Source organism: Camelus ferus, chromosome 16, assembly GCF_009834535.1.
Source record: "Camelus ferus isolate YT-003-E chromosome 16, BCGSAC_Cfer_1.0, whole genome shotgun sequence".
NCBI classification, from domain to species: Eukaryota; Metazoa; Chordata; class Mammalia; order Artiodactyla; family Camelidae; genus Camelus; species Camelus ferus.
Genome location: NC_045711.1, coordinates 32,059,380 through 32,084,651, shown reverse-complemented (window position 1 = coordinate 32,084,651; position 25,272 = coordinate 32,059,380). Strand labels below are relative to the sequence as shown.

At 35.6% G+C, this 25,272-nt stretch overlaps 1 protein-coding gene across 1 annotated transcript; it reads right to left on the bottom strand.

Moving 5' to 3' along the window:
- Window positions 1-302: 302 nt before the first annotated feature.
- NOL11 (nucleolar protein 11) lies at window positions 303-24,244 on the bottom strand. The gene is made up of 18 exons (XM_006177415.3): window positions 24,054-24,244; window positions 21,713-21,826; window positions 21,541-21,597; window positions 20,269-20,417; window positions 19,092-19,149; window positions 17,788-17,932; window positions 16,226-16,414; window positions 13,434-13,510; window positions 11,885-12,008; window positions 10,677-10,765; window positions 10,114-10,188; window positions 9,285-9,469; window positions 9,002-9,127; window positions 8,617-8,847; window positions 8,086-8,164; window positions 7,489-7,581; window positions 5,561-5,668; window positions 303-5,401 (listed from the first exon to the last, which is right to left on the bottom strand). Exons 1-18 carry the CDS (start codon window positions 24,192-24,194, stop codon window positions 5,285-5,287), a joined length of 2,157 nt encoding a protein of 718 aa, XP_006177477.1. The 5' UTR covers window positions 24,195-24,244; the 3' UTR covers window positions 303-5,284.
- Window positions 24,245-25,272: the final 1,028 nt, after the last annotated feature.

Below are 25,272 nucleotides of genomic sequence, written 5' to 3'. Positions count from 1 at the left end.
ATATCAAAAAATTTACCCACAAATAAAAAATAGCCAAGGATAATTAGATTCATATGAAATTACATTTTTAGAGAAGAATTTCAATTTGTTAATGTATAAGGATTATAGGAAACTGTAATTACCTCATCACTTCCTATACCAAGGAATTTGTGTTTCTGGGAAAGCAAATCAGTGTCAATTGCTTGCTGAGTACAGAACTAAAAAGTAGAAAAATAATTAAAAGTTTTCTTTTTGGCAACAACGTGTCCCTCTTGTAGACTCCGCTCTCCCTTCTAGGGCAGTATTATTTTTTGGTTTCCTACATTTTTTCCTCTCTGATTCAAATCATTCTTTCATCTTTAGACAAATTCACTTTTGTTTATTCCAGACTTACTCAGTTTTGATTCTATGCCTAATATGAACACAATTCAAGGTATTCCATGTTTGATGAGAAAATTTGCTAGGTTTTGGAGTAATAATGCTTTCTACTAATCTGCATACTCATGTTATAGATATTTAGAATCTATTAGATAATCTTCTACGCATTATACGAATGGCATCGGTTTACTGTCACAAGGTGTTCCTGTAAATTTTATCCCAAGGAGGACTACCATGAGGTAGATATTTCCTACATAAAATTAAATGACAATTAGGAGTTATATTCCTAAGATTGAACTCCAAATTATAGATCTGACAGCTATGTAGCATAAGTGTAGCAGTGATTAAGAGGCAGCACAGGACAGAGTACAGGGTTAGGAGTACTAATGCTGGAGCTGGCTGGGTTCAAATCCTGATAGTTACTAACTATGTGAACTTGGAAGGTTACCCTTCTGGTCTGTGCTTCAATTTCCACAACAGTAAAGCACACTTCATGGAATTGATAAGCAGGCTCAAGAAATTAAGTCAATTAATATTTATAAAGCATTTAAAACAATGGCAGGCACATAGTAACTGCTATATAATGTAACAGATAGTAGCTTATATATTACATATTATAAATATATTACATGTTTAAATGGTAAGTACACAAATGTAATGTTTTACTTGTTAAAACGCATCTTTAAAAAACAAAACCATTTTATATTCTAAGTCTAAAAATGAGCAGAGAATATCATAGCAACTAGGATCTGAAATGTATCACAAATCAAAAATCTAATACACTAAAAGTACAATTCTATGTAATTATTTTCTGTGTTAAGCTAGGTAAAAAAAAGTCTTAGGATGTGATCTGAAACTAATAAGGTAATAGTAAGAGACATTTATTTAAAACCCCTTTAATAATAGTACACTGCTTTCTTAGAGATGAAAACACTCTGGGGAAGTACTTTTAAATGATGCTGTCTCTTCAAAAAAGTTGTTCAGAATTTTGAGTAGTTTTCTCCTTAAGAAATTTGTCAGTAGCAAATGTAAGCATTGCAAAAGTCCCATTCATGTGAGTATGCTTTCCAAAGTGTCCCAAAATTATAATGATGATGATTAAAGGAAGTGGAAGAGTATGATCTAATATCATATTTCAGCTTTGCTAGAATAAAATTGTGGGAACTGGGTAAGACACTTAACATTTATGAATAAATTACTGGTAAGGCATCTCAGCTCTAGTTTTCTGGGTCAGAAACTTTTGTTTTAAGAATCAAATATTTTAACTATGTAAAAACATGTTTTTATGAAAATAGTAAGTGAAAAAAGTAGACCACACATTATATGCTCAGTGTGATTATAACTATTCAAATCTGTGAAATATCTCCATCCATTTATCTGCTCATCTACCTATAGACTGGGAAGCAGACTGAGGAGATGAGAATGGCGGCTATATGGCACACAGCATTCCATTTTACATCGAAATTTATGCCCAATTTTTACATTTGCAACCATAATCACCACCAAAGTAGTAACTAATTCAGGCAAAAATTACCAATGGATTTAAAACCACTGTTGGGAAGCACAATACTCCAAAATGGGATATTCACAGCATCAAAGATAAATACATAGGTTACTTATGAAATACAAAGGGAAAAGGTACCTTTGGAGAGAGGCCGTCTGATAAGCCCTACCTTAATTAAGTGATCCAATTTAATGTCACCAATGATGGGACAACTCACATCAATGCCTCCTGATGCTGTGCCTTCTCTGCAGCTTTCTTGCCAGAAATGTTTAATCTGAATCTAGTCATGTGGAAACGAGACAAATCCAAACTGAGGGACATTCTGCAAAATAACTGGCCTAGATTCTTCAGAAATGCAATTATCTAGGGAACTGTTCTAGATTAAAGGAACATGAAAACTAAATGCAATGCCATGACCCTTGAATAGATTTTAGGAAGGAGAAAGTCCAATTATAAAAGACATTACTGGGACAATTGTGGAAATCTGAATAAGGACTGTAATTATTCTAAACAGTACTGTATTAACATTCATTTCCTGAATTTGATAATTGCATGTGGTCATGTAAATTAATGCCCTTGTTTTACAGGATTAAATTTAAGTATTTATTGGATTAAACTGAATTATGGGATTAATCTCAATGTTTGCAAATAACTCTCAAATAATTCAGGAAAAAAAGAAAAAATATAGAGAGAATGTAAAACTAGCATGGTAAAATGTTACCAATAGGTAAATTTATCAAGGATATGGAAGTGTTCATTGTTTTTTCTTGCAAGTTTTTTATGATTAAAATTTTTAAAAAAAGAGCTGGGGCAAAAAAAGCCATCTTTATTTTAAAATTCTCTATGATCCAGAATGGACTCCACTGTAGTTATAGCTACCAACTATTTATAAAGAAGGCTAAAGAGGCAAAAAGCAAGCAAATGTGTAATTTTAAGTAGTAATGGTAACCTGTTAGCCTGCATTTCCCTCAAAAAACATTAAGCTTACAGCAGGAAACCATTTCCTAGATGGAAAACCTAGTTTAAAGAACAGCTCTTTTATTATTATATAGATGGAGCATATCTAATCAGGAACAAATGTGAATTATAATTTAGTTATAAAAAATAAAAGTCTAGAGGCAGAAGACAGACTGCCTATATGGGGTGAACACAAATGATTCACTTTTCAGAAAAAGTAACTATTGCAAACCCTCAGAATTATTACTCTACAGTTGGACAGATAAATTCTATTCAGTCATTTTATTCAGTAACCATTTACTGAACGCTGACTGTGTGCCAGCAGCCCTGTGCTTAGTGTGGAGAAAGCGCGAGACACAGCCCTTGCCTTGAAGAACTCAGCCTATAAGAGTCTTGTCAATTATACCTCAAAAAAAAAAAAAAAAAATCCTCTATGTATCCTTATAAAATCCTTATTTAATTTCTAAATTTAGTTTAACTTAGACTGCAGGCAACCTAGAGACAATTTGTAACTAATATTTGAAAGCAATTAAATTTTTCTACTTCAGAATCAGTAATTTGCTTCCATAATTACAACCAAATTATTAAACTTTACAAAACAGACTTCGTAAGGATCCTACATAGAAGCTCTGTCCAAATAGACAAAAAACTGAGGGCGTAGGCCTTCTTCTTCTGGCCTCTCCCTGCTCAAAGGCCTTTATTTGTTTGAGCCCTGACCAGGCAAGTTATCACTGCAGAAGCCCCCTTCAAGTGCGATTAAATCAGGAGTCATGAAGAGCAAAATGTCAATCTATGAGCTGATCATTACTGAGTTTCATTTGCTTGTTTACTTTGGCTGAAAGAATTCACAAATCAATCAGATTTATCTCTTAATTATGGGTTCTTATAAATTAAATCATAAATAACCCAGAGTCTAAAAAGTGTGAAAATCCTGAATAATCTTTTTTTAAAATTTAATTTATTATTGTATTATTTAATTTTGGTGGGGAGGGGAGGTAATTAGGTTTATTTACTTTTAACGGAAGTACTGGGGATTGAACCCAAGACCTCACGCGTGCTAAGCATGCACTCTACCACCTGAGCTATACCCTCTCACTCTGAATAATCTTATAAAAGGATCCTTATAAAAGGATCTCTAAATCATAATGGGTTTTCTACTGCAAAGCTCAAAGTTTTAAGAAAACCTTAGGGACCCACCATTTTAAGTCTGGGTGTCTGCTAGTACTTCTTAAGTGGTTCACAAAAAAGATAAAAGGACAAACACCAAGGAGACCTGCATTTTTCATTTCTGCTGAGAAGTACTGTATTATTTTAAATTGCCTGAGCAAAAGGTCCCATTATATAAAATGAGCATGACAGTTAACACATGCTGTTATCTTTGATATTTCTTTTCTCTCAGGATTAAAGAGAGATGAAAATGACTGAGGAGAACCTGTTTATTAACTGCCATAGTTGTAACGAAGGGTTACATAGAGTGCCTAGCCTAAAATGAAGCCTTTCTCTAATGCAAATTAAGCTAAGCCATCAGGATTCTATAAATGTAGGCTCTAGAACCACACCTGAACTTACGTTTATGCACTAGAATTTCAGGGTTTTTTTTTTTTTTTAAATATATTGTAACCCTTCAGGTTAAAACAAGTTTCTAAAGGATTTACTCAACAGAGCTTTCAAGTTACTTTTGGGAAACTTTAACTCATCACTTGTAAAAGTTATTTCACTTTTGACAAAAATAAATTTGAGTTTTTTTTTTTTAAGAAACCAAATTACCCATTTCTTCTACATAAAACCTTTCATTTGTTCGAAACCCTAAAATTTAGAGTTAAAATAGGAAACTGTATGGTTAATCAACCTATAAACCTATTTTCAGAAGAGAATTTTTTTTTTTTTTTTTACTACTTAGAGACATCTAATCATAGCGTAATCTAAGGGATAAAGTATATAAAGAGGTACTGTTCAACCCTGGGTATGTAAGAAGGTGAGTGGGAGTAGGTAAAGCAGGAGAAAACGGCAGAAGACAAGCACATGCTGGACAAGGACCCCTCCCGCCCTGCTTGTGGACCTGACCTCTTCTGTCACCCATGAACACAGATGAGCTCTGATAAAAACTACGTTCTTCCTAGAATCACTGTTTCAGTGGTGATTTATTAAAAGAAGAACTATTCAAACACATCGTAAGAAATTAAACTTTTATCAATACACAAATAAGTTTACTTAAAAGCAGCTCAGTTAACATTTTTAAAAAGTTCCAGAACCTCTCACCACCAATGTTCATAAACTAGAATAGGTTCATGTAACCCCTCCAATCTGACCTGGGAGCACCAATAAGTGATGGTCCAGGTACTTGCCAACACATTTCTCTTGTCGCTGAGAAACAGTCATAAACAAAACACATCTCTTGCCTGGATGAATAGGAAGAATTCACGTAAAAGAGCTTCATAAAACATCTATGAAGGAGAACTGGTAATATCAGAAGAGTTCCAGCACTTCAATTGAATATAATTCTCTATTATTCTTTTCTTGATTTAATTTCTGTAGTTCACGAAAACCTACTTCAATCTTGTTGAGCTCCGAACAAATGCTTATCTAAAGAAAAAAGTTCCAAAATAATTTTTACCATAACTTGTATATATGATGAAATCCTCTGCAATGACTTATAACTATTCCAAGAAAAATTTAATAAATTGTAATTTTGATGCTTCTTGGGTACAAACAGAATTGAGTATATATCAAATAGTTACATACCTGGGATTTCACAAACTTGTAAAGACTTAACAATAGCCTTTTTGCTTCTGGTATCATTACCACAACAGTAAAGTTAGCATCTAGCAGTAGACATATCCAATCCATAATCTGAAGATAAACAGGAAAAGGAAAGTTAAGATTTTAATTTAATTTTAGGTTAATTCATTTTACAAAGTCCATAATTCTACCAGTTATAAGAAAAGAAAATCTTAACAAAAGCCTGAATGTTTTAGTTTAGAGATAAAGGAGTCTCTCAACAATCTAAAAAGGTTCTTTTCTGCTTTTTTTTTTATACTTGTCATTTTACAAACATAATTGGATATTTTTTATAGGATTAACCAGTAAAAAGAAAGCCACAGTGATATTTAATCCAAGGGAGAGTTAGTACTTATTTGAGAAAAAAATTTTTTTGACAATTACTGGCAGTTACAAAAAAAGAACATACTCATCTCTTACTCTGAAATATACATGATGCCCCAAGAACAGAATATGGTGTAATATACATGAGCTACCAAGAGCCAAAATAAAATTATTACTATACATTTATTAAAGTATGTAGTTCTAAATTTTCACATGGTAGCAAATGTTGTTAACATGCAAATATCACTGTCACTAAAAAGCATTAAGGAAATCGATTATCCATTTGGGGAGAGGGGGGACAGCAGATCCCTATGTAACTCCTCACACCAAAATAAATTTTATATGCACCAAAGAGTTAAAATCAGAAAAAGGAAACCATTAATGTATCACGGAAAAACAGGGTGGCTATTTTTACAGCCTTAGAGTGGGAAGGGCCTTAAGCATGATATAGCCATAAGGAAGCCATAAAGGAAAAGCTCAACAGTTTTGACAATAAAACTCATTTATGGCAAAAATTACACTAAAGAGAATGATCAGAAAAAAGTATTTGTAATACATTTGACAGAAATAAACTTATTTCCTTAATATACAAAGAATAATTAGTAAGCCAAAAAGAAAAAAAACAGGAAATGCAATGGAAAAATGGACAAAAAAAAAAAAAGGAACATAAAACAGGCAAGAAGAGATGGCCGACCTCTCTCATCAAAGAAATGCAAATTAAAATAAAACACCTATTTGTTACCTATCTGGCAAAGAGTAAGATCTCAGACCTTGCTGGCAGCAGTACCTCTTGTCACAACCTTTTGGAAAGGTGTCTGGCATTTTCAAAACTAAAAATGCATGCACCCTTTATCCAATAATTTCACTAATGGGAATTTACCCAGCAGGCGTTCTCTCATAATATACAAGAATATCTGTATAAAGATGGTCACTGAAAGTCTGTTTGCAATAGCAAAAAACTATAAACAATTAAAATGTGAATCAAAAGGGGACTAGCAGACTAACAGCGTCTATAAAATCAATAGTATGCAGTGGTTAAACAGAATGAAGCAGATATATACTAACCTAGAAAATTTGTAAAACATAGTATTGAGTGAAAAAAACAAAACTCCAGAATAACATGTACATTATTATCTAATTTGCATTAGAAAGACAAGAGAACAATTAAGTGTATAGAAAGAAAATTTCGGGACATGAAAGAAACTCTTAATACTGATCACCTCTGAGAGGGACTGGGGATTATTAGGTTATTAGGAGATCATTAAGAGGATACTTACTATCCCCTCTCCCCACAAAGCTAAGGAAATTCTTGAAAAGGGTCACAATAAAGAACCAGGAATTTAAGATGAATTTAAGTTCTTTAGTACAGAATTATGGCTCGAAAAATCTATCTACCAAATTGACAGATCCACTCCAGTGGTTTGGGTATACGGTGAAGAAGGAGGGTCATAGGGACTAGGAGACAAGGAGAAACAGGTTACTGAATTCCAGATTCTGATACTATGTATATAACCTTTTTTTAAACAGATTTTTCCCAGCATCAGATCAAAGGAAAAAGACTATCTCACCTGGTTCAGGGTTGGAGGGTGTATTCCAGGAAGAGTCATAGTAACATTTTCACTACATTTCAGATAAAGGAAATACAAATACTGCAGAAATAGCTGAGTGGGAGAAAAAAGGACAATTTATCAATTTGATAGAAAAATTTTCTTCATACAAAGCTAACAATGAGACTGGAAAGAATTTTAAGAAGCTATTGAATTTCACTATCAAATAAATATGCTGGACATCTGGAGACACAAAAATGAATCAAATGCATTCCCTGCTGTGACAGAGGAGTTCACTTGGTTTGGGAGGGTTTTGTTTATCAACAGTAAGTAGAGAAGAGAGAATCCTTCTCTGGGGAATTGTTTTTAGTTTCTTCTTATTTATAATTTAGACAGATTAACGTGGCGGCCCTCAGGCTTAGCACCAGGAACATGTCAAGCTCTGCCTCCCCCAAATCACTCTAGTTTCCTAGGCACCACTGTTCACCATCATGGCTGGGAAACCTCTTATTCAGATGAAAGTACTTTATAACCTTTTGAATGCCCTAAAGGCTGGTTAGAGTTAAGCAGCAATATTTAAACTAGAAATAAAGTTCTCTAGGATTTGTAAGAACTTACAGTGATATGCTGTGCTGGGATGCCTTTCAAATGAGGCAGAAGAAACGTTTCACTATATGCTGAGTGAAGAATTGCATTTCTACTCAGGAATAAAGGAAAATCTTATTTCAACAAATAAAGGCTTTTCTAACAAAATTACGAGTAATTCTCTTCCCTAACGATTTTTCTAAATTTATACAAAAGTTTAACTTTTCTAGAAGAGCTCTATCAGTGAACATTCTCCTGGTCACTAGGGATCATCTGGAAAACTTCACAATAGTGAATAACAAATGATTGGTATTTATTCAGTATACTAACTTTTAGAACTGACTGAGCTTCTACCTTAGTACAGCTTCTTAAATAAGAAATAAGGTTTAAATAAGCTGTTGGAATATAGCATTGAATGTAACCCATTTTCAAGCAGAAACTGAAAAAAATTGAAAAAAGGTAAAAAAACACCTTAAATTATCTAATTACTCCTTAGTTATTGCTTGGCATTTGACTCTATCCCTGGGGGAGAGATAATATAAGGGGAACTGTTTGAAAGGATACAGTAGGGCTGCTCTCTTTGGTATAACAGGGCACAAAGCAGCCTCCTCCACTGCCGCCTGAGGCTTTGCACTTAACTGCTGAGCACAGTTCTCACAGTTATCTTCCTCCAGATTGAAGCCATTTTGAAGAATTTCAGCCTGCTCTTCCATCTTCTCACCTTGTACAGTATTGGCATAGTCAGAAACTGACTCCATATTGATATCTGTTTCTTGAAGACTGTCATCACCAATGCTATCATGATAATTGAAAACAAGGAATTAATTCTTATCACTACTTGAACTTACTGGAAAAATTTCATTTTCTAAGCCTTCAAAGTTTCAGACATCAAATAATATAATAGATTAAAAATGTAGTGAAGGAAAAGGACCATTGGCTTCTAACTTACCCCAAGAAAATTTTTAAGCAAGCACAGGTGACTGATTCAGGAATGTCAGGGAACTGCTGTAGACAGAGCTGTAACATCTGCACATCTGTCTTTTCTAAGGCAATCTCCATTAAGCCAGGGCACAAGCTAAGGCCAAAAGCATGAATTACTTTTATATATTAAGGAAACTCTCAACTGCAAATAATTCATAAGGCTTTTTCACAGTATGAAAATCAGAACCGTAAACTACAAAACAAGGTCAAAAGAGTTATGTATGTGAAGCCTGGTGTACAGAAACTTTTACCTGTAAGAAAGCACATGCGTTTGGATAAGCTGCATCAGAGAGTTCCGGGGATAAAATGATGGTTCTGTTTTACATCTTTCCAGAAGTCCTATCACTGTGTCCCCAATAATTGTATGAAAGTCAGGTGTCCGCTTAATAGCCAAAAATTTACGTAGTTCTACTTCAATGTGTTTTTCTGATTCTTTCTGAAAGGGCAGAAGTAAAGAGTTCAGTCTGGTACATTGATAAATGTCATTCTGAACTTAAAAGTTCCTAGTGCAACATCTTAAATCACTAACAGTATTCATGCACTTCTGTGAAACTGGAGTTGATACTACAATTTACTGAACAAAGACAAACTGTAAGAAAACGAACAAACAAACAAACAAACCTCAAGGATTTAGAAATCAAAATTTCTGTGAAGCTAAATTACAAACATATTCAATGCAAAGCTGAACGAGGTATAAGGCCACTACCATCACATTGATCTCACAAAATGCTTAGTGAGAGTCAAATAAGCTAAAGTATTGGTCACTCTGACAACCTCAGCATACTATACAAATGTAAGTTATAGCTATAAAAATGATCCTAAAAGTAAGATCGAATGAAAAGTACATGGGATTTCCTTCAACGAGTTGAGTTGAGTTTTGATATTCCTAATATATATACACATGTATTTGTGTGTGTGTGTGTGTGTGTGTGTGTGTGTGTGTGTGTGAGAGATGGGGGGATTAGATTCATTTATTCCTTCAGTGGCGGGACTGGGGATTCAACCCATGACCTTGTGAATGCTAAGCATGCACTCTACCACTGAGCTATACCCTCCTCCTTCTAATATTTTTAAATTTACCTTTATGGTTGCTAAAAGTTGTTCAGATGTTGGAACCTTTGGCTGTACACTCACTTCAATTTTTCTTCTTCTTAACTGGAATTAAGTAAATTGATTAGGATCTCAAAATAATATAAAAGATCCAATATACAGTTTGAAGAATATGAAATGTCCCAAAGATACTGGCACACTTTTGCTCTAATCACAAACTTTTTTAGGGTTTAATTTTCTTACAGTGAAAAGTGAGTTTATTTTAACTTTTAATGTAAATATCTTCAAGATTTTTAAGGTTTTCATTTTTGAATAAACAAAATAAAATCTCTATACAAGAAAGTATTATTATTAACAGCAAACTGGTCCATTTTTACACCTGGGTCTTACACACACAACCATAAAAATTAACTACTAGATGACATGTGTCATTTTCAGACAAGGGCTGTTGGGTTACTGAGTTCAAGCTTCAAACTGCCCCATCATTAAGAGCAAGTTGTAGGAGTTGTACAGATATGAATTATTAAAGTAATTCAGCTTTTCATGTTTTTTGACATTTGCACTAACACTTGTATTTCGACTACGAAACTTACAATTCTCTTTGATTGCTCTGAGTTCTGGGATCCTAGACCAGATTCCTGCGATGCTTCCCAGTTTACAAAATGAGGTATGGCATGAGTGCCTAAGAAAACACAAAACACACAATTTCTGGAATTTTTTGACCTACTGGTATGGATCCAACCAACCAAAGAACTATAAAAAACAACCATCTGTGCACAGTTCAAGAGAGGCTTTAAAGTCCACTTCATTCTACCAATAACCTTAGATCAGTAAAGCATAGTAACTTAAAAGGCTACGTGCCCAGCAACAGTAAGCTAACAGATGAGGCCACTGGTTAAACTAGGGAGGGAAAAAGCATTACTGATTTTGTCTGGAGGACCTTCCCATTGCCCCTAAAGTCAGAAGAACACTGGTGTTCAAATCAGTGTAACGCTTTAGCCTGCAGCAGTAACTGCAATGTGGACTGTTCCCGGGGTAGCTTCCTGGATCAATAAAATCTGAATGAACAATGCCAACTTTCAACATTAAGAACAGGCTATATTATGGAGGTTCCTTAAAAAACCAAAAATAAATTTACCATATGACCCAGCAATCCTACTCCTGGTCACATATCCAGAGAAAAATGTAATTCAAAAAGACACATGCACCCCAATATTCACAGCAGCACTATTTACAATAGACAAGACATGGAAATAACCCAAATATCCACTGACAGCTGACTGGATAAAGATGTGGTATATATGTACAATGGAATACTACTCAGCCATAAAAAGAAAAAAAATGCCACTTGCAGAAACACGGATGGACCTGGAGATTGTCATTCTAAGTGAAGTAAGCCAGAAAGAGAAAGAAAAATATATGATATTGCTTATACGTGAAATCTAAAAAAAAAAGGACACAAATGAATTTACCTACAAAACAGAAAGTTTCACAAAGAGAACAAACTTATGGTTACTGTGGGCAAAGGGGGTGGGAAGGGTGCAAATTTAAAATCTGCACCTCTTGGGGAGTGATGGAAATGTTAAGGTATCTTGATAGTGGTGGTGGCTTCATAGGTGTATATATCAAAATTCATTCAAATTATACATCTAAAATATGTGTAGTTTACTGTACAGGAATCATACCACAATAAAAGTGTTAAAAAAAAGGCTATGCAAACTGATAGCTGTGAAAATCTACATATCAAACTAGAAGTTTATAAAATGGTTTTTAGTAATAAAACAAACATTTAAGTTCCTACCTGGATCTTGACTATGTTTGAGTTTTCCAAGAGCACCTGCTAATGATGACACTTCACACTTGTATGGAATTACAGTTAGAAATTTTCCATGTAGCATAAACAGATTTTCCCCATAATACCAGAGCTACAAAAAAAGTTATCAAAAATGTAAGCAATCCTTTTTTTCTTCCAAGATCTGATTCAACAAAGCCATGTAATTTATAACAATAGCCTGTGGTGTGAGCAATCTTAGTGTAACAGAAAAGGATAAGGCAAAGTTAAGCAACGTCCCAGAATAATACCATATGTTCAATTTATTTATTGGGGTAGGTTTACACTGCTTCTATTTTTGCCCATGTCTGAATGAAGCATAATTTAAAGAATACTTTCTTTTGACTCATAAAAATTTCTTAATTTCTTTTTGCTTTGTGTGGGGTAATTAGGCTTATTTATTTATTTTTAGAGGAGGTACTGGGGATTGAACCCAGGACCTCAGGCATGCTATGCATGCACTCCACTGCTTGAGCTACACCTTCCCCCTAACTCATAAAAGTTTGATCAATACATATATTTAAAATAAATGAGGGGGGTGGGAATAGCTCAGTGGTAGAGTGCATGCTTAGCATGTACTACATGAGGTCCTGGGGTCAGCCCCCAGTACTTCCATTAAAAACAATAATGAAAGAAAACAAATTGCTTAAAATAAATAATGCCACTATTACACATCTATTAACATGATAATCACAAAGGCTGCTGTAATTTAGGCAAAGTGTTATGATGTACTAAATGAAAAAAAGCAGAATTTAACATGATAGAATCTATCTCATGATTCTAATTATAAAATTGTAAAAATAAGATATATGAACAAAAACTCAAAGGAATATGGAAATGAAAAGTAAACTCTATCAGAGTAGTGAAACTGTGAAACATTAATTTTGTTAAAATTATTTAAATGTAAGTTAGAATTCCATGCCGATAAATCTAGTCTCATCCTCTAATTATAATGATCAATAACATCCTATATCTTGATTTACATTTTATTTTTATATGAACATTTAGTCACTAAACAACTAGTATTTACTCAGTACCTCTGGTAGGTACTGAATATACATGGAAAACAAAAAGGCCAGGACCCTTGCCTCAGAACATTTATAGTCTGTCAGCTTAAATCTTAATTGTTTATTTATGTAATTCCGTGATAATGTTTAACATATAACCTAAAAGACTAATTTATTAGGAAAAGTAATAGCCCTAGGGTATAGCTGAAAATACAAAAGTAAAAAGATCAAACCAAAGAGAGGCGAAAAACAAAAGTTTTTGTTAACTAGTTAATTGTTCTCCTTTGATCTAAAATTAGCTTATAATTTAGTCTTTTGAAAGTGACAAATACAAGGAAACTATTAAAATAATGACCAAATTAAATTTTGCAGGTAGAAAATAAAGTATTTCTTAATTTAATTTAATCCAAAACTGCCAAAAGATTTAGATACAAAGAAGTCTCTTTCTATACAGTATATTAGTGCAAAACTGTTACATTGAAAGAAAAAAACATCCAAGTGCAAAAACTTACTTGACCGCTGGTCCCTTGTGGTAATTCTTTTGAAGTCTGTAGCGTCTGAAATTTTATATTCCATATGGAGAGGCATTCTGTAAAATACGACATACAAATTCAGAAGTCATCCAAGTTTAAATATATGATGCTTGGGGTTGGCGGGAGGGAGAGAGGAAAGTCATGGTTAAATATATGTCTTTCTTTATTAAGTATAAAAATGAATAATGAAGACAGTAATTCAAAGATACAAGATTTCATGACAAGAAATAGAAGTGTGAGGGCAGGCAGCCTGCTGGAATCAGTGTATCTTCCCCTCAGTTTTGCTGTGAATCTTAAATTGCTCTTAAAAAAAAGTCTTTTAAAAAAATTAACTATTTTTTATTGAAGCATAATTGCTGTACAATATTAGTTACAGGTGTACAATATAGTGATTCACAATTTTTAAAGGTTATATTCCATTTACAGTTATTATAAAATATTGGCTATATTCCCCAAGTTGTACAATATATCCTTGTAACTTATTTTATACCTAATAATTTATACGTTACTCCTTCACCCCTATATTGCCCCTCCTCCCTTTCCCCTCCACACTGGTAACCACTAGTTTGTTTTGTAGATCTGTAGGTCTGCTTTTTTTATGTTCACTAGGTTTGTTGTAGTTTTTAGATTTCACACATAAGTGATATCATACAGTATTTTTCTTTCTCTGACTTATTTCACTTAACATAATGCTCTCCAAGATCATCCATGTTGCTGCAAATGCAAAAATTCTGTTCTTTTTAATGGCTGAGTAGTATTCCACTGTGTGTGTACACGCACACACTATATATATACACATACACACCACATCTTTATCCATTCATCTGCTGGAAACTTAGGTTGCTTCCATATCCTGGCAATTATAAATAATGCTGCTATAAACATTGGGGTGCATGTATCTTTTTGAATCAGTGCTTTTTTGTGTGTTTTTTCTTTCTTTTTTTCTGATATATACCCAGAACTGCTGGGTCATTGAGTAGTTCTATTTTTAGCTTTTTGAGAAACCTCCATACTGTTTTCCACAGTGGCTGCATCAACTTACATTCCCACCAATAGGGTTCCTTTTCTCCACATCCTCACCAGCATTTGTTATTTGTGTCCTTTTTGATGATAGTCATTCTTACAGATGTGAGGTGGTATCTCATTGTGGTTGAGATTTACATTTTCCTGATAAGTAGTGATGCTGAGCATCTTTCCATGTTCCTGTTGGCTGTCTGCATTTCCCCTTTGGAAAAATATCTATTCAGTTCTTCCACCCATTTTTAAATTGGGTTTTTCTTTTTTTTGGATGTTGAACTGTACAAGCTGTTTATGTATGTTGGCTATTAATTCTTTATCGGTAGTATCTTTTGCAAGTATTTCCTCCCATTCAGTAGGTTGTCGTTTCATTTTGTTGATGGTTTCCTTTGCCGTGCAAACACTTTTAAATTTAATTAGGTACCATTAGTTTATTTTTACTTTTATTTCCTTTGCGTTAGGAGATGAATCCAAAAAAATATTGCTGCGATTTATGTCAGAGTGTGTCCATGTTTTCCTTTTAAAAAATAAAGTTTTAATAAAGATGCTGATGTGGAAAGATCTCTGTATCTCAGGTAGGTGGATAAATAAGGTGCGCAAGAGTGTGTATGATATGGTACCATTTGTGTAAAAAGAGGAGAAAAAAATAAATAGAAGTATTTGCTTGTGCGCATATTAAAAAAACTCTGAAAAGATACATGAGAAACTCTATGGTGGGTAGTGGGTTTTTTGGGGGATAGAGAGCAGGAACCAGAAAGAGGGAAGATTGGGGATTGAGAGAGGAGAAACACAGCTGGTAAACTGGTTAAAAGCTAGGACTTGAGAATGGTAGTTCACGTGGCCTAAGACTCCACCTGCTTCGTTTGATCCAACTCCACTACTTAGTTACCTAAGCTCAGATTCTGATGCATAAAATAGGGGTCATAATATCTGAACTTTCTCTCATAGGGTTGTTAGAGGATTAAATGATACAAATAATGAGACAATATAAGTAAAATCCCTGGCACAGGGTAGTTATGCTATTAGTGGTAGCTCCTAGCTTAAAGAGTAGGAGAAACCTAAGAACAAAGAACACAGGTAAGGATGGCCATATCCAGCCCGGCCTGAACAAAGCAGAGAGTTCTTGCTTCAAAATCGGGAGAAGAGATTAGAAAAGGTGGACAGGGTCTAGACTGTGGAGAGACCTGAATGCTAAACCAGAGATTTGGAGTTTCATAGTGTAGGTGGGGAGACACCAACCTTGCACTGGCCAGGAGCAACTGTGTCCTTCATGAAAGACTACAATTCTGTGTGTTTGGAGGGGTATCTGAGGGTGAGGATGATAAGAATCCTGCTCTGAAGTCACAGTGATGAAAGGAATACTAACAGTCCTAGAATTTCAACCCGTCCAAGTCTAATGGATTTATATTCTGCTGAAATGTTATCAAGCTATGAATTCAACCCTCTATTGCAAGGCTTACCAATGTTTCCAGTGCCTGAGGGCTGGCACAGATATTTGTAGTTTTTATTTCTTTAAGATATTGGTGATAAGCAAAGCAGTGAGTGATACAGGAGATGTTTCAGGAAACTGATCAAGGCAAGATGAAGTCAAAGACCTATTCAAGAATTAGGAGCTAGAAAAAAATTTGAGTACAGTGATAAAAAAGAATGGATTAGGGTGGTAATAGACAAACGAAAAAGCAAGAGAAGGCTAAAGGTACACTCTGAAGGAAAAAAAATCCAAAGGACTTCTTAACTGACTAGATTTCAGTTACCTTTAGAGGTTGGGAGTGGTGGTCCCAGGACTGCTAAGTGATCTTGATCCAGGACCATGAGTCCAACACCACTTCGAGCATTACCAGACACTGCCGACTTGAGCAACAATGATCGAACTACCCTCTGATTTTTTTCTGGGTCACTCGGATGTATTGGTATCAAGGTTTCATATACACATCCATCAGAGCCTGTTGCAAACAAGTATTTGTTGTTTATTATTGGATAAAGAGCAGTTCTATATCTGTTACAGTTAAAACATCCTAAGCTGTTTATAAGATTTTACCAATTTGATACATGATCCAACCAGAAAAATAAACAAATGTAACAATCACATCACTCTATGCTTTCCCATAAAGAATATACTACAAACCTAAAGTTGAGGGAGGAGAAATAGTAATAAAAATCTCAGTAAGAAATATTGTAACAGTCATGAAATAAAAATTATAAATGCCTATAACAACTAAAATAGGAGAGGACTGCCAAGAATACAATCTAGTCACTAAAATTTAGCTCTGTCTCTCATTAGAAGTTAATTAGCATTCTGGTCTAAACATTACACTTCTTGTTACTCCCCTCTGAAAACCCTATAAAATTGCTGGGTTTTGCAGGCCAACTGAATTTTTGGCAACTTCATGTAGTTTTAGCTATGTTACATGAAGATTCTATGGCCCTTTGGTTCAGACTCCCTTACTTCAATGTTCAATAAGCTAAAACATAACTCATAAATGCCTGTTTTACAATTAATAAGTCCTAGAGCTTAAACTTTAAGAAAACCAGTCCCTCTTAAGCAAAGGTATTAAGCAGACTCCAATAACCCTCTAAACATAAATGACAGGAGCCTTTTTAGCTGCCACTGCAAACATCTGCACATTGAAAAATTTCAGAAGATTTTAAATTGTGGTAACATGGAAATGTTTCCTAAATATTGCTCTTGCTTCTTCCTCACATAACCTTCTCAAAAGAACTTCAAAAGAAGTCATAAAGGGTAGGGTAGAAGGAACACCACAAAGGCATTTTCTCCCTAGATGCATATGACTGGCTTAAGCTTTAGAGCATTACATAGAGGTAAACTCCAAGGCATTTGAAAAAAATCTGTAAAATGCCAACTAGCCTGAGCCCAGGCTGCTGTTAGTCCCCTTTCACCCACCTGTCTCCGTCACTGTTCAAAGAAAGGCACACTCTATTCTAAGGCTGGAAGAGACGAATGGAGGGCCATTCAGTACCAACCTTAGGTATCTTGTGGGTCACTAATTATGATATCAAAAAAAAATTGGACTTATCATGGTAAAGATAAAGGTGATTTTCCCCTTTTTATTGGTATTATACTACTACTTGTTGCTTATGATAAATCTTAAGACATAAAAGTTACTGCAGAGAACTACTGACCTAACACATGACTAGACAAGGCAAGATGCAAAAAGGCATAAATACTTGTCAGAAAGCACAGAAAGAGAAATACTACAAGAGAAAACTGCAAAAATTGAAGACTAAGTTAAAGAAAACACTATCTTGTAACACCTCTTTATTTATACACTCTGAAAGTTTAAGGAAAAATACTTACTTAATGACATCAAAGAGATAAATTTCCGATCCACAGAGGTACTAAAACTCTGTATAACAGAGTTTTCTTCTTGTCCAAGTACAAGTGTGTATTTGCTTAGGATACGTGAGTTAAACTTTTGTACATAAGCAAAGTAATTTCCATGCTGCAAAAAAGAAGGTTTTAAAAAAAATATTCCCATTTCCACCAACTATATTTAAATGTTAAAACTAGTTGCCCAGCCTTCTGAGATGGCCTGCACTCTACGTAGTGTGTATCTCTGAATAAATCTACCTTGGCTCAAAATGAAACAAAACAAAAACAAAAAAACAAAACCAGCTGCCCTATTGCAATCACTTCAAAGAGTACTTAAAAACCTCTAGTCCAATTAAATTAAAAATGTTGTAACGAATTTCTATACACCCCAACGTTCACAGCAGCACTATTTACAATAGCCAAGACATGGGAACAACCCAAATGCTTGATAGATGACTGAATAAAGAAGATGTGGGTATAGCTGAAGCAGTAGAGTGCATGCTTAGCATGCATGAGGTCCTGGGTTCAATCCCCAGTACCTCCTCTAAAAATAAATAAAACAAATAGACCTAATTACCTCCTCCCACCAAAAAAAATTAAAAAAGAAAATACTTAAAAAAAATGTGGTGTGTGTGTGTATATATGTATATGTGTGTGTATATATATATATATATATATATATATATATATATATATATACATACACACATGGAATACGACTCAACCATAAAAAATAATGCCATTTGTTGCAACGTGGATGGAACTGGAGATTGTCATTCTAAGTGAAGTAAGTCAGAAAGAAAAGGAAAAATACCATATGATATCACTTATATGTGGAATCTAAAAAAAAGGACACAAATGAACTTATCTACAAAACAGAAACAGATTCACACATAAAGAGAACAAACTTATAGTTACTAGGGGATAAAGAGGGTGGGAAGGGATAAATTGGAAATTCAAAATTTGCACTTCTTGGGGAGTGATGGAAATGTTAGCTATCTTGATGGTGGTGGTTTCACTGGTGTATAAATCTATCAAAATTCATCAAATTGTACATCTTAAATATGTGTAGTTTACTGTATAGGAATCACACCACAATAAAGGTGTTAAAATTTTCTTCTATAATTCAGGCATAGAAATAATTATAACTAATAGGCTTTTTAGTATTTTTAAAATATATAAAATAAAAGGCTTCTGAAAGAAGTACCGAAGTCCAAGCTTAGTTTTAAAAATAATATAGGTGACTTTGAAATGTCACAAAATGGGCCAGGAATTAAAGATTCACTTACTTTTTCAGTAATAAAAATTAGCACAGGATGCCTAAATACCATGAAAAACTTTGTCCACCTAAAAAAAGAAAAAGAAAAATGATAAAATGCCAAATTACCAGTTGAGAGAAAAACATACCATCAATCTAAATTTAAGAGATTATCTTTTATTAAATGTTTTTTAGAGCCAGAGAGATATCACAGAGCACTTAATTCAGTGTTTCAAAATATATACCGTGGGGAACTAGTAGGCATTTCTCTGTCAAATGAGTCTCTGGATTAAATGCAAGTTGCTGAGCTTCCCAGAGCTTACAACAATAATGTGAACTGAAAAGTATCAAGGATGTGTGAGAAAGACACGGTGTTTCCCAAACTTACTTGAAACCCCTCGCTCCTTTTTTCAAGAGTCATTTTGGGACCAGTGTTTTAGGAAAATATGAGCATCTCATCTGCCTTCTTCAAGTGAGAGGGGAAACTGAGGCACAGGGAAGGTAAATGGTCTGTAACCAAGGCTGCACAATCGTTTTTTGGCAAAGTGGGGATTAGAACTCAGATCTCTACCTGTATCTTTTTTCCTAAAGACTTCCTCCAAATACAGCTGCTCACACTTCAGAGGCATTCATCAAGTCTAAGATACAACTGCTTATCGTCCACACTGTTTACTGACTACATACAAGTCTCGCTTGGACTTTTAGAAATTTAGTTTGCATCAGATGGGCCTGGAGAGGCAGCAGTTAACCAAATAGGAAATGTGATGAAAGAATGGGGATTAGAGAGATGCGAAACCATGAGATTTCCTTCTATCATTTGGATGAGTTGTTCTCCCAGTTTTATGCCAGAATCTGGGAAAGCAGGTCTCGAAGCACTATCCTGATTCTGCTAACAACAAGCTGCACATTTCTTCAGGGGAAAGGGTTCTGACCCTGGCAGTCGGGGTAATATGACAGAAGCAAAGATGCCAATCTCGTGGGATTACTCACTTCATCTTCAAATAACTGACTATCCAGTTCTGTCATTAGGACAGGAGACATCTGGCCCTATTTCTCTCAGTCACTTATCACCCTAGAGGCTTTTGGGGGATGTGATTTTGGCTTATGTCTTACATAAAAAGACATGTCTTACATGTCTTTTATAAAAAAAAAAACATCAAGAGCATTTTCATTTTAGTAAAAACTCACTTGTAAGTATTGGAACTTACTTAATCACTTCTTCATCAGAGATAACAGTTTCAATTTTCTGCTGGGGCTCTTCAAGCAAGGCCTCTAAACTACGCACGGCGCCTTCCTTGAATAGCACCAAGGGTTCTGTCCCTTGTATTGAATGTATCCTATACACCTCAGCCGACAACTAGAAGAACATAAAAATATTTTAATTTTTATTCTAAAGCAATTGCCACCTAATAGAATAAGGACATTGATAGAAGGCTTATCTTTAAGGACTGATTTGTTTTCATTTTGATTCAATTTTGCTTTGTAACTATGTATGGTTGCAAAGTCAAATCTACAACATAAAATACATTCAGGAGTTTAACTTTTGCTCCTATTCTATCTTCTCCCCTGCTATCCCCAAGAAGTAATCACTTTTATTCATTTTTTGGTTTATTCTTCCCTTGTAAATACTGGAGGTTAGGCTATCTAACCTGGGTCTCTCAAAACTGGAGGTGGGGGGAAGGAACAAAGTCACAAATGCAGAGTTATAAGTGGTTCCGGTGTTAAAGACAGAGTGTGTGTGTGTGTTTCTAAACCATACCCTGCAAGCCCAAGAAAAGAAGTTAACACCATATGTGGGATTAAAAAAAACCCTGTCATGTAAATTCAGGACCGTGTCACTGCAGGGTAAACAAAAAGACAAGTCAGGAGACAGCACAGTCAGCTGGCTAGAAATTTCAAGGGTCCAGGTGACAGCTGCCATTATATTTGAATCAGTTTATTGTGAATCACTTCGAAAATGCGCCAATTATATTTAGAGTTAGACATTTAGAACCAGAAGGAAACTTTGAGATTAATCTTTCAGATCCTCATTTGATAAGAGGAAGTTAATTAACATACTTTAGGTCATTAGTAGAAAACACAGTTAGTCACGGTTCTTTTTTACTGCATTACGTGCTACTCAAATGTATAACGCACAATCCTTGCAGGGTCTACTCTACCTATTTTAAGGAAGGGAACAATGAAGTTCATTTGTTCTCACAAGGGACACACCACAAACATTTAAACTCATGGAAATAGCTATAAATTTATCATTCGTGATTTAAATCATCAACCTCATATAACATTACCTAACATTTTCTAATGTATTACTTCATAAATTGAGACATTTTACCAAGATACACTGTACAATAACTAGAATGAAAAATTGATTATAACCTTTATATCACGTTCATAGATGCTTTAAGATAAATAACTGTTATATTACATTATTCCATCTCACCAATAAACTAAATAAATATGTCAGAAAATCCAAGACTTACCGTGGCTTTAAATACTTTATCCAGGTTTACGTCTTCATTATTCCATATTCTCAAGACCTTAAATCAAAAATATACAAGTTAAAAAAAAGTCCAATTTCCATACAACATGGATAGTTAATAAGTCAACATTTGATTTGTTCTGTATATATTATATAAAAGTTAAAAAACTCACCTTATTATCATGTACAACAATAAACTCTCCAGTTTGAAAGTTGCACACAGCTGGACATGTTATAATTTGACCTTGTTTCACTGACCAGCTCCCCAAAGGTTTCTGATCAGAAACCTAATGAAATTAACATACAATATTCAAAATGTTAGTTTCAGACATTAAAGCAATTAAATTTACATTTGAGACAAAAGCAGTCATTAAAATGATAGCATTTAACAAATTTTCTGAATTAAAAAAAAACCTAGTCACAAAAATACAAATACTGTGTGATTCCGCTTAAGACAGAAAGTAGAATGGTGGCTGTCTGGGGCTGGGGGAATTGGGAGTTACTGTTTAATGGATACAGTTTCAGTGTTGCCAGACAAAGAGTTCTGGATATAGACGGTGGTGATGACCGTACAATAATGTAAACGTATACACTTAATACCCTGACTGTATACTTAAAATGGTTAAGATAGTAAATTTTGTTATATTTTACCACAATTAAAAAAAAAACTTAAAAATTAAATGAAAATATAAGTTCCTAAAATGAAAAAAAAGTAAATTAATAACTACACTTTGATAATAAACAATATTAGTTCATTTAAAAAATTGATTCCATTGTGCCCTTGAACAGGGGCATGAGAAATTAGGTAAGGATAGCTGGGATCATGCCAATTCTAATTAGCTACTCAATTCCTATGCAGAAAACGTAAAAAGCCCACTTGACAGCCAGGTAAAAACCAACGGTGTCATCCGACACATCAAAACAAGCAAACAGTACAGGGAACTGTTGGCAACCTGTTCCCCAAACTTCAAAGTAGATAGCTAGCTTTTTCTTCTTCCTTTTTTCTTTATTTAAGTATAGTTGCTATATACTATGTAAGTTACAAGGTATACTATAATGATTCTCAATTTTTATTATAAAATATTGGCTACATTCCCCGTGTTGCACAATATATTCCTGTAGCCTATTTTATACTTACTAGTTTACACCTCTTACTCCCCTACCCCTATATTGCCCCTACCCCCTTCTCTCTCCTCACTGGTAACCACTGTCTCTAGAGCTGTGAATCTGCATCTTTTTTGTTATATCCACTAGGTTGTTGCTGTTAGTTTTTAGCTTCCACATACAAATGATATAATACAGTATTTATCTTTGTCTGATTTACTTCACTTAGCATAATGCCCTCCAAGTCCATCTGTGTTGCTGCAAATGACAAAATTTTGTTCTTTTTACGGCTGAGTAGTCCACTCTACATACTCACCACATCTTCTTTATCAATTCATCTGTTGATGGACACTTAGGTTGTTTCCATATCTTGGAAACTGTTAATAATACTGCTATGAACACTGTGGTGCAAGTATCTTTCTGAATTAGTGTTTTTGGGGTTTTTTTGGATATATACCCAGGAGTGGAATTGCTGGATCATATGGTAGTCTTATTTTCAGTTTTTAAAGAAATCTCCATACTGTCTTCCACAGTGGCTGCACCAATTTACATTCCCACCAACAGTGTACGAGGGTTCCCTTTTCTCCATATCCTCAACAATTGTTAAAATTTGTGTTCTTTTTGATAGCCATTCTGACAGGTGTGAGGTGGTATCTCATTGTGGTCTTGGTTTGCATTTCCCTGGTGATTAGAAATGTTAAGATAGCAAGCTTCTCAAAGACACAGAAATCTATGTTCAGCAGCTCACATAAAAATATTCACTTTCTATGCGATCACTAAAAGAGTTTAGAAGGTGTGCCCAGTAAGTTGTTAGGCTGAAAAGGGGGCGGGGCGTGCAGATTTCACGGGGCTCAACTCTACCATTCACAGGGTAACTACAGCTGGCAACAGACAGGTCACTCAGAATCAAAATTCCGACCAAGCTGCCAAGAAAGCGAAAAACCAAAACAAAATTTACCCACAAAACTTTTTTTCTCTAATGAGTGGGTATGAAGTGTATGGACACAACGCTAAATCACTATTCCCACTATCAGTGACATCTCCCACCCAACCACTCTCCGTTCACCGTTTCTGGGGGCAGCTGGGGTGACAGAGACCCCAGGAGGGGATCTTAGCGAGGCTATCTCCGGGAGACACAAAGCGAAAGAACAGGTTGCCTTTCCTTTCTGAGTCTAGCCCACGTGCACTTAAACGCTCTGCCGCCTGCAACTCGAAACTATGCCTCTCCTTCCGGAAAAACAACCCAGTCAGACGCTAGACCTCATTCAGCGTCCGGAAGAGGCCACGCCGGCTCTCCGTTAAGCCCGCTGGATGATGTCCAGCCGAAGCTGTGAGAAACCCGAGGTTCTGGCCCCGCGCTCCGAAAGGGGGGAGACGGCAGTGGGGGCACTCCGAGCCTGTGACTCTCACCTTATAGAGGATGACGGTTCTGCCGCTGTCCGTCACTAGAAACTGGTCTGTTTTGTCGCTCGGCTCCACTCCTAGAGGTCCGTCAGGCCCAGAACCCAAGGGTACCGCTGTCAACGTGAATTCCTCCTCGAGAGCTGCCATTTTGGCCCAACTTACCCGACGGCCGCGCAAACTTCCCGTCAGGCTTCGCGCTTTCTCTCGCGAGAACTAGGAGACCGACTATCAGGCACTCGCCAAGTGAGATACCTGCTCCCGGGGCCTGCGACCCCTGGCGGGTAGAGATGGAGCTGCGGATATCGTCGGGTGGGCGGGGCCTGAAGCTTGCGTCTAGACTCCGCCTCCCAGGCCGCGCCGCCGAGTCCCGGATGAACGCGCAGGGGAAGTCATACCTGTTAGGTGCTGAATGTGCTGCGTCTCGTTCACCTGCGGACTTGAGCTGCTGAGGGATGGGCGTGGCAAGTGGCCGAATTTAAATGAGCCAGATTTTTTTTTTTAACTTGAAGCGAACTCTCTACAGGTATTCCTACCACGACCTCATAGAACAATGTCCCAAAGGAAAAATATTTATCTCTTAAGATAAATTCTTAATAACTTGCTGTAGCTAACTGAAATGCTTTAGCCCCCCTACTTAGCAGAACCCGGCACAGAGGCCTAGTGTCTGGCCTTTTGCACCTCCCAAGTTGTGTCTCCCTGGTTTTCTGAGCACCCGCGGGGAGCTCTTTCAGCAGCTTACAGGAAATTCAGACTTGTTTGTTGAAGAAGGTGAAGTCCAAAATCCCCCAGGGCAATTTTTGGCAAGACCGTTTCCAGGAGAGATTTTTAAGGTAAACGTGACTGATTCAGTCAAGATAAATCGTGCGTGTTCTTAGGGAGAAACCATCTAAATAGGCCATTAGTCACAAACATGTACCATGTGCTATGTCACACGGCAAAATGCCGCCACATCGGTTTAGATTAAGCATCCACACGGCCGCAGCATTACAACACAGGAGAAAGGAGGTTATGCAGCTACTACGGAAAGAATCAAATACCTACCGTGAATTCTTAATAAGGCTAACAGGTCTTTTCATTTTCAACGTGACTCAGGAATTTGAGTTTGTGACCCCTTTGTTATTTGGAAAAGAAATACTGTGAGATTCAGCCTAGACATCATGGCCTCTGTGAAGCATTTCTTTTCCTCCCAGCACAATCAGCCTCTCAACTGAATAAGTATTTAGCA